General features: G+C 37.0%; 1 protein-coding gene across 7 annotated transcripts in view; it reads right to left on the reverse strand.

Annotated features, from left to right (window-relative positions):
- Positions 1-17,316, reverse strand: part of ENTREP2 (endosomal transmembrane epsin interactor 2) — a 143,747-nt gene that overhangs the window by 84,500 nt on the left and 41,931 nt on the right. For 6 of the 7 annotated variants that reach the window (XM_054836270.1, XM_054836273.1, XM_054836272.1 and 3 more), the window contains exon 2: positions 8,969-9,025. In XM_054836270.1, the coding sequence (XP_054692245.1) occupies positions 8,969-9,025 (57 nt within the window). Of the gene's footprint in view, positions 1-8,968; positions 9,026-15,578; positions 15,796-17,316 lie in introns of all 7 variants that reach the window. The other variant, XM_054836276.1, reaches the window with a different exon arrangement.

Consider the following 17,316-nt stretch of genomic DNA (forward strand, 5'->3'; position numbering starts at 1 on the left):
CACGGCTTAAACCAGTAGTTCATACACTGGAAAAACATCTCAGGGCAGGGGACACGTGGAAATTCCAGCCAACCTCTGACCGCCCCACTTCACACACACATGTACAGACACATGTGAAAGCTCTTTTTTTGGCAACCAAAAGCTGCACTAAAGCACAACACTAACACTTGGAAATAGAGAGGAAGACTAGAGAAATGCAAGACCAACAGCTTAAATAAGAGGAAACAATTTAATAACAGTGTCCCACTAATAAAGATTCAGAAGAGGTCCATTCTAAAAAGAACAAGACAACAGCCTCAGATTTAAGGCACAGACATCTATCAAGAGGATTCAGATGGAAAGCTGATAATATTTGACAGACTACTTTCTAGCTGCCCAAAGTTACTCCCTAAGAGAAACTCCCCAGTTACGATCCATGCATAACATCAGAAAAGGCCTCAGAAGGCCATCAGAAAAGGCTAAAGCCAGAAACAGCACCCAGAGGTTGCAGCACTTTAAGAATAAAATTAAGCTTAACTGCACTATTAAAGAGTTTTGGAGAAAACACCATTGTCGTGGTTTAGCCCCAGCCAGCTGCTAAGCACCATGTGGCTGCTCCCTCACTCCTCCAACCCCCGGTGAGATGAGGAAGAGAATTGGAAGAAAAAAGGAAAACTTGTAGGTTGGAATAAGGGCAGTTTAATAGGACAGCAAAGAAAGAGGAAAGTAACAACAACAATACTAACAAAAGAATATACAAAGTGGACAATACACAATGCAATTTGCTCACTGCCTAGAATCTGATGCCCAGCCCATCCCTGAGCAGCGATCTCTCCTCCCCAGCCAGCTCCCCCCTTATATACTGAGCATGATGTCATATGGTATGGAATATCCCTTTGGCTAGTTTGGGTCAGCTGTCCTGGCTGTGTCCCCTTCCAGTTTAATGTGAAAATTAACTTCATCCCAGCCAAACCCCAGGACAATCATTTATCTCACTGTGTTAATGCACAGTAAATAAAATACTGTATGCTATTAATTTCCACAGACTGATCACCAACATCCAAGTTCAAGCTGGACTGTGCAAGTGTGGTTGATCAGATAGCTTCTATTTTATGAATATCTGTGCAAACATCACTAGTGCACATTCCTGCATATGGACATCTAAAATTATATGCATCTTTTACAAATATCTTTGAAATCTACTTTCTGAGAAATGCTCCAGTAAAATCTGATCACTTGAATCTTCACAGAAACAGAAAACAAAGCCCAGCACAAGTACAGCCAAAACTAGTCACTAAATATAGCATAGCTATATAAAATATTTATATTTTTTACCTAGTTACGTTATTCATCAAGGCAATTGATGGAACAAACCCATAAGAAATCCCTGTTTGTTTCTCATACAGTTGGTTATTCCTCCAAGTATTTGGAAAGGAAAATTTATGCATAGAGCATAAAAATACCCTAAAGAAATGGAAAGAGTAAATATTGTATTTGTCCTGCTACTACTGAAATTGAGGAAATTAAAAAAAAAAGAAAGAAATATCTACAACCAACTTTTGTGGGAATGGCTCAATCAGAATGTGGCTAAGGATGCCTAAAAGCAGACTTGTTCAGTTCCAGTTCTGTTTCTATTCTCTTCTACTCCTCTTCAGCTGCTCTTTTATCTAAAGTCTTCAGTCCAAGAACAGCATTCAGTAAATTAAAAATGTCCTCCTCCTTGGAGCATCTGAACACTTACCAATCCAAATTCAACATGAGAAGACACAAAAAGAGATCCATAGCTTCTGCCATGCATTTCACATAGGGTGCTGGAATGTAGCCAGATAAATTGCAAGTACTTGTATTTCTCTCAATAAGTCTCCTACAGACCCACTGGCACAGTTACTAGAACCAGGGTAGGAAACATCCATACATCCTTGGCAGCGAGTAAGAGAGGTGCAGGAATGAAAGAATGACAGTTATTGGCTGACTGAAAAGACTCCAAAATCTTATATTCACTAGTCTGGTTTGGTGGAATTTTTTTCTTTTTTCTTTTTTTTTTTTTTTTTAAATAAGGAAAGATAATTTACTACAAAACCCCCCAAAAACATTCAGGTTTAACTACTCCGTTTGAGAATCTGCTTTGAATAACTAACAAACAGAAGCAGTTTTCACAGAAACAGAAATATATTTTAAATCTGCTTTCAAAATGATGTAACGTGGAATACGCTTATCAATAAATATATTAACCTCATTTTTAGATACTCTCTCACAGACTTTTGGTATAACTACAGTCACACTGCAGTAGTATGCAGAGACAGTTGATCTAGTTTGGTTACCAGAGCAGTATTGCCATGCTTTACACAATTAGCCCTCAGTGAATGGGAGGAGAAGAAGAAGGGAAGAGACAAAGAAAACTTAACTATATCCCAACTATAGGATAGATTTGTTACAGCTCACACTTTCTTCACCAACATCATTCAAACCTAAGTACAAATCTATTATAAGTCAAGATTAATTAGGTATGGCGGTTATGGCACTATGTTTAAAAATTACACTGAAAAAATCAGAGATTCCATCGTGTGATTTCTTATTGACATGCTTTTGGTTCACTAGCACTCCCCTCTGCTCATCTAGGTCCTGTTTTTCTCAACAGCTTTTGATCTCAATCTCCCTCATGTTGCCAGACTCACATTTTAATTTCTCCTTCCTGTCCTAGTCCTCTGCCTTCCTCTTCCCCTAGACTTAGCATTCAGCTCCTCTGAATTTGAATATTTTCCTTCCATGCTCCTTGAAAAGAGGTCAAAGAAAACCCCTCTGCTCTCAATTTCAAAGCCTGGGTTCACACTCCAGTCCACACCAGCTCTGAGCAAAATTTACAGCTTTATATTAGAAGAGCTACTTTGTGAACCAGCATTGGATTTGGTTTGCAAGTAGAAGCAATTATAGCTTTCCAAGTTGCTTTTTGAAAGCAAGCAATACTCAGCATTCAGTCATATCCCAGTTTATCAGAAACTTTGCAAAACTCTGGTATGTAAGATGTAGCTGTTTTCACCCAGTGTTTTGTTAACCTTTAATGCTTCAGCCTCAAAGACTGTTTGTCTAATAGCAGGATTCTTAACGAACATCTTGATCAACAAATTCAAAGAATACACATGCTGAAATGATACTGCAGAAGGAGGGATATGTTAAAGCACAGTGATATTCTGCATCTCATCTCGACGTCACACAAGTATCAAAGCCAACAATGACATACAAGGTGACGGATGCCTTTAGACTTTGCCATTCTCCCAGGGTGTGCATTTAACTTGTTTTTCTCTTACAGTCCTGACCCATTTCTGCTAACATTGCCTTTCCACTACATAGATTATCTATTTATTCCAGCTGCCAAAACTAAATCTCTGCTGGGGGTGCGGGTGGGGGAATAAAAAGGCTTTTTTTTTTTTAATTCAAAAATTTCAATCAGATTTCATCTAAAAGGAAGCTGTAAATTCTCTTACCAGAGTTTAAAAATACATGTCTCATCACTTAAGCTACGCTAGGATCTCAGGTTAAGTAGTACGGCCAGGAACACGTGGATACCCCACATCACTGAGAAGAATTTGGGAAACTTACTTGTACATTATTTCTATACATTTTATGTATCACCTGTTTCCTGGAGTTTGGTTGTTTCTGCTATACTCAGCAATGATATCTAGTGATAGGAGATAATCAATGAGGAAACATTTGGACCAGTTTTACATATCCATGCATCCTGTGGGGCAAGTGTATATGTGGATGTATTTATTTACAATTATTAGTATTTTCTTTTTTACAACAGGTATAGGTCTTTTTCTACTGATTTTTGCTGAAAAAATAAATTGATTTAAGTCTGATTTAGTCAAATAGTTCAAGGTTTTCACAGGACTTCTAGAAAGAAAATCTCTCATTTTGCAACAAACTACCAAGCTGGCCCAAGATGAATATTTTCTAACAAAGTCAGTTCCGTATTTGACTGATTCTTACCACAGGTGCAGTCTGAGACCTTGCACAGCAGTTCATCCTTGTGCCTGATGTGCAGGTTGAACTGCTGCTCTTTAGGATGGCTCCTCTTTTATTTTTCTTAAATAATAAAAATCCTATCTGCTTATCAAAAAAAAAAAAGATAAAAAGAAGAAAAAGCATGAAGTAATAGTTCATTTGAAGGGATAATGCACTGAAAACAGAATGTTTCTTTCCATTTAAGCCAAAAGAAAGAAATGAGAAAACATCCTGAAAAACAAAGGTACAGACCAGATTTTTGAGCCTTTATACCCAGGTTAGTTACTAAAGGTATATGCACAGATTTGCATGTTCACTGATGCATGGAATTCACTGTATCTGGAATGCAGACTTCATACAAAATGCTTTTAAGTAACTATTCTGAGTAATTAAGATCACTTATTAATAAGTATTGTGTTAGAATTAGATGATCTTTAAGGTCCATTCCAACCCAGCCCATTCTATGTTTCACAGACATTAAAAAAATAGATTTCTGTTCCTTGAAAAAAATATTAAATCTATCAGTTTATTGTAAAAGCTTTCAGTTAGAAATGTAAAAATATTTTTCTGGGATCAGCCAAATTGCAGATGGCAACAGAGAAGCTTTCTACTCAATTCAGAGGCTGAATTAATCTCCTTAGCACAAACAGATTTGCAATTACCATAGACTGTAACAGAAAAATAATCTCACTGCACAGTTTAAAGTTTTGTACAAGGTAATTTATCCTCAGGAGCTATCCAAGCTCTCCCCCAGTTTTCAGTTATGGAAGTTTCCCCAACTTCCATAAACCACAAGGAAACAAATTCCCATTTGAACACAGCATTTTAACTTTAAGCAGTGGTATTGACACAGCCAGAACAAATAAGGGACACTTAAAAGTTTTCCCCAAAGCACTACAAATTCTCTGAGATTTTATAATCAAAAATACAGAACGCTTAACGAGAAAATATCTGAAATATATGGAAGATACTGTTCAAAATTCATGCATAAACAATTTAAATATTTCCTTTGCCCAGGTGTTTCCTCTGGTAAATGTAAATACTGGTTTGATAACAGACACCGATTCCTTGTATATATAAAGCATTTTGGCAACATAAGCAACTGATGGCTAGGTGGTGACCAATGAAACTCAGATAAAATAACCAGACCTGGTGAATCCTCCAGATAATTAAGTTATACAAAGACACTTTAGCATGACAGCTTCCATGTATAATTGAATTTCTGCACATTAACATCACAGTAAAATTTCCTTAGTGAGTACACATTTGTAAATCTTCTACTGAACGTATAACACAAAACACCACTCATGCTAATGTCTTGGAAATAGACAACTATTCTCAGTTTTGACTTTGGTTGCAAAGTGTTAAACCATGCAACCACCCACTCATTTCAATGCTAATACTACATAACACATTTCTGGTAAGATACAGTCAGAAGTTAATGGTTGATGAACTGCTCTTTGTGTTTATTGCTTCTTCAACTTCCTCTTTTTGCCTGCACAAAATAATAATTTTGCATGGAAAAGACACTGCATCTGTGAAAAAAAAAATAAATCTACAAATATAGCAATGAGCAAACCAGAATCAGCAGCATGAGGGGCTGACCCTGGCCAGCAGCTAAGCACCACACAGTCCCTCACACTCACTCTCCTTTGCAGCAAGACGGGAAGAGAATCGGAAGAGCAAAAAGTGAAAAAACTTGGGGGTCGAGATAAAGATAGTTTAATAAGTGAAGGAAAGAGAAAGGAAATAAAACCAAAACAAATGATGCATAGTGGGGAAAAAGAAAAAGCATTGATGCTGTGCAAGTACTGCTCAGCAACAGCCAAAACACTGGTGTGTTACCAACCCTGTTTTAGTCAGAAATCCAAAACAAGCAGGAAACTAGAACCTTAAAATATTACCAGACTTTCACCAATTTTCACAATGTCACAGATGGTGTATGGTTTAATTTTATAAAACTTCATTCATGGCTTCAAATGATAAAGTTATCTTTCTTTTTGTTATTGCTTTTTGCAATGCCAGGTTTTGTAACACACTGCAACAGACACATGTATATTGTAATAAATGATATAGTTGTTTATAATAATATAAATTAGGTTAAAAGGTAATTATTGACATATGTATTTTCCATATGTATTGTATAAGCAGATCACAAGAAATACAACTCATTAGCATGTTGATGGTACTTTGTGCTATGAGGTTGTAAAGTTATACAGTATTAACTGCTTAATCAGAAAAAATAATCATCCTGCACATGTGGGTTCCAACTGCTAAAATGTATTTACAATTCATCAAGGAAAAACAGACATTATGTAGCCACTGCAAAACTATTAGCACTGGCTATTGCACAGCTTAATTACACACAGAGGCAAAACCCATCATCCCCCTCCCCTGTTCCTCCACCTGATTATCATATCACCACCAAGTGCCAATACAGAAATACACAAGAAAAACAATCAGGATCTAACTCGTGAGCACTAAGCTTCCTCTTGGAAATAAATAATTTCCTAGAGGAGATTTTTAGGAAGGTGAGCTATTCTAACAGTGTTAATACTAGCATTTACTATTTCTTCCCTTTTATGTCTACTTCAGTGAATGACACTGACCACAACTGCCTATTTACATTTCACTGAATGAATCCATATCTGAAAGCCTGGCTGGATTTACAATATGCAAATGTTCAGGAATCAAAGAAGCCAAGTGTCAATAGGCCTGACGAACATTTCTGATGCATGAATATTGTTTATTCCGATGATGTAAGCAGTAATTACAGTTGCTTATGAGCAACTATTTTGAAAAGTCTTAGGTTTAGTTAGATTTCACAGTTGTACAAGCACTTGACTCAGAGGAATTATTTTAGTTTTAATAGTTTATAACATGCAAGCAGTAAAGTGTAACACAAATGAAAAGGAAATGAGATCTGCGTACCAAACATACACTTTCATGATTATTTCACTGTCAGGGAACTTTTTCTTTTGAAGTATTTCGAATAGGTAATACTATTACAATTCTATTTAGTTTTATTCAATCAAAGAGGCAACATTCCAAGGTACCAGGTAGAGAATTATTATTAACAAAGCCCATAATATAGAATAAAATATATTGAAATAAAAACAGGAAGACCAGCTATTTGTCATAACATAAGCAGCAATTTAGTCCAATTTTTACCCAGAGATACACATTCTTACTCTAAACAAAACTGCAAACCTGCAAAATCTCCAATATGAACTACATTACTGACAGACTAATGGAGAAAATGGCACTTTGGGCCATGCTACCTTTTGGTAACACCAGGAAAAAAAAATAGCTTGCTCCTTTTTCTGCTTCTGCCCAGCAAGAGATAACCAAAGAAGTACTGGGGCAACCAAAAGACCACTCCTACCCTGTCTGTGTATTCTCATATACACATTCATTGTTCATTTGTTTTTAAAAAAATTAAATGGAAAAGTCAGAGAAATTCTGAATATTTTTACTTGATGACTACCCATTCATGACATATCAGTGTTTCAATATGTTCCAATGTGAAAGCTCTCCCTGCTCATCAATGGTGAGTAAAAATTTGGGGGTTTTTGTATTTTAGTCCAGAAGCCTGCCTGCTACCTTTCTCATGGGCACTCATTAGTTTCAATAATTTGCTTGACTTTGACTTCACTTTGCTTCATTTTGGGCACGTTTATCTTGCCATCAGGCAGCTTTCAACATCTGTTCATTTGTTGGTAAAAAAAAACCCATCAAGAAGTAAATCAATACAAACACAATGTGTCCATTCTTTAATAAAATCAAAGGTGAATTATGGAAAGGAAAAGAATTAAAAAAAAATCAGAAGCTCTAACACTATTGCTTTAGCTAGTACTACTGAAAGATATACCTGAAGTTCTAATTAAGCTTATTCTTATTAATACAGGTCTTTCCATTTCATACATTCCATTATATTATTTTTTTTCCTGGGACTATCTTTAGTATTAACTATGTTACAAATGTTACATATATTACTAATGTTACATATGCACGCTTTTTCAAAGTCAACATTTACTTGCTAGTACATCCTTATTGACACAGTCATCTCACCTTTTTAGTTAAGATCAATTTGAATCTAATATTGCTTTGTGTTAATAGGTTAATTGAAACTATTAGCATGTCTACACACAGCATAAATTACTTTTCATTATTAACTAACTATATGAATCTCACAACAGAATACATAACGTAGCTGAAAATTGTTTTGCAGACAAAGAAGAACAGCTGCTAATTTGAAATATGCTTTTTTGCCATCCAGATAATTGGTTAAGATTTCTCTGTGGTACAATTTTAGGCAAGTTAAATGCAAAGATAAACACAGACCAACAGTCTGTCTAGAACAACAGGGACAGACTAAGCACTTTTCTAAGTTCAGTATTAATTTTTAAAATATATTGATAAACAAATTATTGAAAATTATAACATATTTCATTAATATCTATTAATCCAAGCCATACTGCAGTATTGAGCAAATCTACTAGGCAACAATGCTCAGTCTTTTCAGCCATTTTTAATTTCACACCAACTACAGTATGATTGTTGCCTTTCTTTAAACATACACACTTATCAAAATGTTTATGATTCATTAGTTCTTACACTTAAATTACTAAACCATATGCCATCACTTTTAATAAGAGAGATAGAACTGTAACAACGGAAAGGCAAAGGCAGTAGATATCTGCATTCTTCTACACATAATGAATATTACTTGTCTCCATGTCTTAAGTACAGATAGAAGAAAAATATTATTGTCACCCAGATCATTTATGTAATGCAACCTCAAAGTCCCAAATTTTTTGTACTAAGTGTTTATAAATATTAGGATACGTAACAGCACTAGAAAATCATCCCCAGAGGCTATTAGACTTCTACATAAAGACAAAACCACTGGGAGTTGTTCCCAAAGAATCTTGTAGTCACTTATTTAAAATCTGTATAACTTGATTAAAGCCACATTGCCACTCACCACAAGTGAAAGGGGCCTCTTCCATGAAACAACACCAATCAATCCTGACAACAGCACCTATAATAAAGAGAGCAGAGTCACCAAAGAGACATAGGGTTTATACCAGTGTCATTAAAAAAATACTAAGTATCAAGATGAAGCTTAATACACAGTCATTATGTGTATTTCCAGTGTTGGAAACCACCTGCTAAAAAGATAATGGCTTAATTTTATTCTCAATTAAAAAATAAACAGAAATACTTCTAAGCTGTTTTTAAAAAAATTTCAGTCCAGCTGCCAGATCCAATTAGTTCTGATCAGATCAAAATAGGTCTTCAAACATCATCTCTCCAAGTCCCAAATGTTATCAGCACTAAAGGAGAATAAAAGTTTAGAATACATTTTCTTGTGGTCTCTTAGCATCATCAAAACTTAGCTCACAAAAAGAGAAGTAAAGATAGGATAATCACAAAATCAGCCATGGTATCTGGCTAAATTAGCAAAAGGGGTTTTTGTTTTGTTCCCACCCAATCACACAACATGATCTTATGCTTGCAAAAGCCCACATACATTCATTTAAAACCTATATTTAACATACGGATACCTTACCTCCTCCACTACAAGCCAAAAGCCAGTCAAACTCAGACCTTGATACATCTAGGCTGATCTTAGGTACTTTAAACAACATGGAAGTTAGAGTTGACACACCATAAGCTTTACATACAGTTAAACAGAGAAAGGAAAATAGAGAGAGAAATTGGAGCAATGGACTGAGGGATATTGACCCTGGGGTGGAACAAAAAGGCAGAGAGGAACCTTTTCATTAGAACATTTAATTTAAAAAAATTAGTAAACTAGAATACAAATAAAATGCAGGGAAAAGAATGCATGATGTATTTATTTCCTTGGTCTGCAGTGTAATTTCTTCACCTTACCTCGTGTAAAGAATTTGTCTAACAGTAGTTCATATGCTTAGCTAGCCTGATACAGTCATTATTAAATCATCCTGTGACTGCTTAGAATAACCTCTAATATCATTATTGCTCTCTACAGACCTTTGATATTCAAAAGGGAGCAAGCCCAGAAGCTAATGAATACCCTTCTCCATGAAATTATATTCAAGGTTGGTTGAAATTCAAATGCCAGAGAGTCACTATTCCCACTATGTCATGCTTTACTAGCAATCTTTCAGGTATAATAATAGTAGAGCATAATAACTAAAAATGCATCTATACCTAGCTACTAAAGAAGCAATGTACACTGTACTGGGAACTAGGCAGGAAACTGTCTACTGATGCTTGATGTGAATGTGGGAGAAAGAGCTGTTAGTTATATGGAGGAGTTGGGTTGTGGAGTGCCCAGTTTAAGCTTTCACTGTTTCTAAGTTTGTGGACATTCATACTGTGAGCATGGTTTGAACATATTTCACAACTTGATAACAGCCACAGCTGCTGCAGTTGTTAAAAACATTATTCAGGAAGACAGCATGTTGGAAAATGCACCTCTTGGTATTTTCTTTAGCAGCTATGCCATTAAATAAAACCTCATTGTTAGTTTTTAAGCCAAGTACAAATGCAACAGATGAGAAGGCATAAACATACAGTAAAAAGTGAACCAAAAATCAGGTTATGGATACCAAAGACTATGCAGATAATCCCTACATGCAAATGCACATAGTTTGTATTCTACAGCATTTCCTACAGCATAAAAGCTACATACCAGCTACGTACTTCTGGATGTTGGCCAAGCCAGGGAAAAGCTGAGAATTCCATTTTTGCAGTTAATTAAATTTGCTCACACAGCTCCATTAGCTTATTATTGCTGTATGATAACTGTCTCTGGACTGATAATCCTGTAATGTGAAACTGCACTCAAGAAGGTAAAATGACAGGGTTAGCTAATTTGACTGCAGGCTAGAGAGCAACATGCTCTCAATTAAATAAATGGGATGGCTGAAATTGTGAAGTTATTAAAGAAAACCCTTTAGGAAAAGTAAAAAATTGCCTTCCAAAAACAGAGTATGTATTGATACATAAAATATTCATACATAAGCCAGTATTTCTCAGTCACCAAGTCATATGTTCAGACTCAAGATACTCTGGTGCGGTACCTATGAGTAGCACAGTAAATGAAAGTAAGTATTTGCTACGTCCCTGTTAAACCTCTCCCCCTCCTGTCTGACACATCTGTGGCACTGTGCATCCCTGAAGATGGAAGAAGGATGTGTTGGGTTTGCATGGCAGGGTTTTGGTGGCGGGGGGGCTACAGGGGTGGCTTCTGTGAGAAGCTGCTAGAAACTCCCCCTGTGTCTGATAGAGCCAATGCCAGCCGGCTCCAAGACGGGCCCGCCGCTGGCCAAGGCCAAGCCAATCAGCGCCTCTGTGATAACATATTTAAGAAGAAGAAAAACACTTAGAGAAAGAGAGCTTTTGCAGCCGGAGAGAGGAGTGAGAAGATGTAAGAAACTCTGCAGACACCAAGGTCAGTGCAGATGGAGGGGGAGGAGGAGCTCCAGGCGCCGGAGCAGAGATCCCCCTGCAGCCCGTGGTGAAGGCCATGGTGAAGCAGGCTGTCCCCCTGCAGCCCATGGAGGAAGGATGAGGGGGTGTAGAGATTCCACCTGCAGTCCGTGGAGGACCCCACGCTGGAGCAGGTGGAGGCACCTGAAGGAGGCTGCGGCCCGTGGGAAGCCCACGCTGGAGCAAGTTCCAGGCCGGACCGGTGGACCCGTGAAGAGGGGAGCCCATGCCAGGGCAGGTTTGCTGGCAGGACTTGTGACCCCGTGGGGGACCCCACGCTGGAGCAGTTTGCTCCTGAAGGTCTGCACCCCGTGAGAGGGACTCCATGCTGGAGCAGGGGAACGATGAGAGGAGTCCTCCCACTGAGGATGAAGAAGCGGCAGAAACACCGTGAGATGAACTGACCGTAACCCCCATTCCCCGTCCCCCTGTGCCGCTGAGGGGGGGGAAGGTTGAAGCCGGGAGTGAAGTTGAGCCCGGGAAGATGGGAGGGGTGGGGGGAAGTGTTTTAAGAGTTGATTTTATTTTCTCATTCCTCTACTCTGTTTTGCCTAGTAATAAATTAGATGAATTCCCTCTCTAAGTTTGGTCTGTTTTGCTCGTGACGATAATTAGTGAGTGATCTCTCCCTGTCCTTATCTCGACCTACAAGCATTTCGTTATGCCTTTTCTCCCCTGTCTAGTGAATGAGGGGAGTGAGAGAGCGGCTCTGGTGGGCACCTGGCCTCCAGCCAGGGTCAACCCACCACAAAGGAGCTGATCCTTTTTGTTCAGCTGAACTACAACTATGTTTGACCTTTACAGAGGCCTTGCAAGATGAAAGAGGTACATGTGTTTTTGTTTGGAAAAGGAGAGCTTTGTGGCACTCACCCTCCTGGCTCACCGTGCAAAAGGTCAAGCACAGTCAGGCCAGTCGATAAACTCTCAATATGCACTGATGATAGACACTAAAATGCTGTATCCCATCTGTATCTTTAATATTGTCATTGTAAGAGTTCACCTCAACAACTGTGTAATGTAATTTTCCAAACCTCATTAGCCCCAATATCACTGTGGTTACCCAAAAGCTTATTTTGCTTTGAGACGTAATTTTCAGTGCCAATCACCTTCAACACTTCAGACCACAGTACGTGTGACTATATAATTAGGAAAAAAGCACACAGCGAATATCACATACCAACATTTTTTAGAACATATCAAATGACTCTTATCAAAATAGAAATCTCAAGATTTCTCTTGGTCTTGCAGAAGGCCAGGAATTTAAAAATAAAACACCAAACCAACCACCCTTAACATTTTGTTTTCTCTTCAGTTTTTACTACTTATAAATACAATGCCAATACTGAATAAAGTAAATAGAACCACACTAGGTTTATACACAAATGTCAGAATTATTTGAAAAGTAGCATGTAATGTACAGGTCCAAAACACCTTACAATAATTGCTCAGAATATCTAATGCATGCTTCAGTGGAAGTAGTACGTAAAACACATAGCTGGTTTCACAAGGTTAAGGGCCAAGAAACATAGGCACAAGGTGAGTTATTTTTACACCAATAATGAAAACACTGTCATTTCCTAAATACCTATAGCTCAACATTGCACTCTATAGGTCTTCTAATGTTTTTCAAAAATTGCTACATCATATATATGCTGCACATAGGTTTTTTCTGTCTTAAACATAAAGTAAATTTGAGTTTGATGATTTTAACAACTTGCCCACTTAACTTTGGCAACGTGGTTTGATTTCAGAGCCTGCATAGCACTTTTATCTAATATCTTGGATCTAACCTCTATCTGCTGAATTGCAGTGAACCACCCCATCATATATTAATAAAAATAAATCTAAGCTACTTAAAAACATGTTTAAAAAAATGTAGATTGGCCAGCTTCCTTAAGCAGAATTCCTACAGATGTAGGTACCTGCTGATTATAACAGTGCTGATTCACAGAGCAAAAAATACAGATTACATCAGCGTTGACTTCTGCAGCATTAGAAATGCAGTAACATTACGTATGAACACCTTTCAACATGCATATGAAAACTCTCTTATTAATGCAAGCTGTGCTCATGCACAAAAAAGATGCATTTACTTTAATAGGCACATACATACTGAGGCAGGACAAAAATAGAAGGGAAATCACTTTTCCAGGGCAGGGACTGCAAACAAAGGATTTTTTAAAAAGCCCTTGATGGTATCTTTTCCAGCATTTTCAACCCTCCACACTCAAGTAAGTCTCTAGAAATTTAGAGGGCTCTGACTGAGTATGGGACAGATCAGGTGATGCAGTCTCTCAATGTATCTCAAACCACCTGCTTTCCAAGTCTTCATCTCCAAAACAGTTATTGTACATAATATACTCTAGCATGCTTCCTTTAAACTTCTTTTCTGAACTACATAAAATGTATATTTATATAAATATTAAGTAAAAATCAAATCAAATATAGTGAAAAACTATAATTCTCACTGCTCAGGTCTTATTTTTACTTAGTTATTAATCAAATAGTCATAAACCAGAGCGTCTAAGGATGACCAAAGATGTGCAAGGGTTCTAGACACCACCTGTGTGGCTCAGAGCCAAGACTGAAAGATATACCGCCTTCCTGGTGAAATTCCAGCTTTTGGAAAGCCTTGTGATTTTGACATCTAATCTTATTTTAAATTAGAGTGCACATTGTCATTTGTTTTGAGTTGTTGGGTTTTTTGGTTGGTTGGTTTTGTTCTTCTAATGCCGTTTGAATGCTGATATCTGAAGATATTTTGGACTTCCAATATGTTGTTTCAGAATTACTTCATTATTTTTGTATCTACTTATTATATACCACTTGGTGATATATTAAAGTATCTGCAGCCTATGAAGGTGAAAGTTAGTACCTACAAGTTAGCCATGATCTCTCTTGTATCATATACCTTGTCTGAAAAGAGGATGGCAAACAGCCGTAACAAGTCAACTTACAACAGCAACGTGCATGCACGAGAAGTATTACAACTCTTCATTTGACTGCATCCCAACTAAATCTAATAGACGTGAGCACCTTAATTCAATCTTTAAGTGTCACAGAATAAACTGAGGCTCTGAAGTACAAGCTAATTTTGTAATCTCTTTGGAACCATAAGAAGGAGGTTTGTCCCTGGATCAGCTGATATCAACTGACTTGTTCCACACTGACCGTGTTTTCCCTTGGACTTTCTGCTTCCCATACAATCCAGCAACACAGTATTTTCAGTGCAATTTTAGTTCAAAGTACTCATAAAAAAAGCTTTACTCATAAAAATCAGAGTGTATTTCGTTTGTTCGGGGTTTTTGTTTGGTTGGTTTTTAATTAAGCCAAAATTGTGTGTGGTATTGCATTAAGCATAAATGAAAAGTTTGGGGGGATCTAATTATTTCTAACAATATAAAAATCCATACATAATTTTGTAAGCAGATTTAATGAATCTTAAAATGAAAGGCCAAAAAACTATGTCAAAAAGTATGATATGAAAAATTAACATGAATATATACAAGAACTTTGGCAACACTAAATGAAAAACAGATGAGAAATTTCAATTATACATTGTATGACTATGATTACCAAGACTTATGATCATAGAAGTATCAGCAAAATTTATATAGCTATAAAAGCTAAATTTACAGGTTAACAGATATGTATGTATATGCTTTCAAAAATGTATGTGGTAAATGTATCTAGATCATCTAGAAACCAAATAGCTTATCTGCACATTTACTCCAGGACCTACCAACACTGTCACTGCCCCCATAAGGAGGTTTTTCCCCCCCCTAGGCCCAGTCTGAAAATCTATTGTTTCAATTTATACCCGTTGCCTCTTGTTCCTTGATGTGTTGCTGTAAAGAGCCTGGTATTAAGAACAATATTAAATTGACACCATTACAAAAGAAATCTTCAATTTTCATCTCAATCTAGATTAAAAAAGTAGGCTGCAAAAATATTACATGTCATGCTTTCTTAAGAAAGGCTTTTTTGATATTTTGTAACAGCAGATTTGTCAAGCTGGTATGCAGAATAGTAAGACAAAAGGTAACGGAATGGGTGTCAAAGAAAGGAATACTTTTACAAATGAGGAAAAACGTAGGAAAGCTGTCAGTCACCTTTAATTATTCTTAATAACAGGAGTTGAGATGCAGTTAAGAAACCATAAATCACTCCTATTCACCATTTCAGGGCTTGCAGCTTCCTGGAACTCAGATTTCATTTTCTCCTTTTCTCCCAAGACATTAAGGCAATCAATTGTCAGTACTGTAATTCTTCAGCAAGTCCAGGGATATGTTTACATCTTGATATTGTATTTAATCTGCTGTACTCAAACTGGAATAAACAAAAAACATTGTATGTTGGTGTGAGTTTCTGTATCATTATTTTCTAACATTTTTCTAATGCATGCTAGAATTCTTGTATTTTCTGTTTATTTGCTCTGGAAAACAAGAAGCCTTGCTTAGGAGGTCTTAAGGTTAAAATAAAGTTTTGACAGGGATGTCTTATGCAAAATAAAGATCTATCTTTCAGACTGTCATTTTGTTGTTATTCTCCAGACACTTTTGATTTGAATGCATCTTTTTAAAGAATATGGCTATGAGGAGAGGTTGAAGCAAGTTGGTTTTACAGGAGAGAAGATCAAGATGGAACATAACAGCAGTTTCAAACATAAACAAGATTGTTACAAAGACAAGACTGATCAATTGTTCTTCAAGTACACTAAAGGCTGAACGAGAAATACTTGCACTAACGGAGATTCGGGTAGGACACTACAAAAGACTTTCTAATGCTCAAGACATTTCAACATTGGTAGAAGGGGTAGGCTATAGAATTGCCATCACCAGGATTTGTTAACAACACGTTAGACAAACATCCATCAAGGTGGGCCAGGTGGAACCAGGCATAACACAAATAGGCAGATGTGCAAGGCAGCTGAATGGAGAGGGCAGAGCAGTAAGCAGGCTGCCTAATTTACTATACCTAAGGAGGTAAGTACCAGCATTTCCAGCACTAGTATCATCTAGTGCTTTCTGTCAGCAAAGCACTACAACAACTGTTTCTCTTCAGAAGTCCATGAAACCACTGACACTTCCCAAGGTTACCCTCTCACCTCTACAGGAGTACAGACTGCTGCAAGGTTTAATTCTGCCAACTCAAATGTTCCTGGAAGGGTGAAGTTCAATTGTACCTGAACAACTCAGAAGTATCAATATCCCCAACTATCTTTGGGTCTAGGTGTACTTCACACAGAGACTAAATCAACAGCTGAAATATCTTCAAGGATGACATTTCCGTGACATCTACAGTAGCTCTTGTAACAGATAATTATTTAACAAAATCCAAGTATTAAATATTGTGGGAATAATGTCACAAATATCACATACTCAGAGACTATAAAAGTGTGACACATTAGTACCAGAGTACGAAATCTTTTAATAATACTCCCTGCAGCATCTGCAATCCATTAGTGTGCAATAATGGTAAGCGAAATACAAGCTATAGGAAAAAGAACTGTGACAGTGTCAGAATTAGCTAAAAGGGGACTAGGATAATCTACCAGTAATATTACTCTCCATTCCAATTCCTGGAAAAATAGTGAGGATAAAAATCTCTTGGGGTGAGGGTGATGGGAATGTATTAACAAGTATGAGAAGAAAAAAAATTTTTAATATATTTCTATATGCATACACACACAAAAACTACACAAATACAGAACACTGGCATGACTTTGGAATGGTCTTTCAAAAAAGTCATCCTAAATGGTGGGTGCTGATAAAAATCATACCATTCCACCACATTCAAAATATTGCAAAAATCAGTCATAGGCTAAAGAACGTTTACAACAGTTAATAT

The sequence above is a fragment of the Grus americana genome, chromosome 10, assembly GCF_028858705.1.
Source record: "Grus americana isolate bGruAme1 chromosome 10, bGruAme1.mat, whole genome shotgun sequence".
NCBI classification, from domain to species: Eukaryota; Metazoa; Chordata; class Aves; order Gruiformes; family Gruidae; genus Grus; species Grus americana.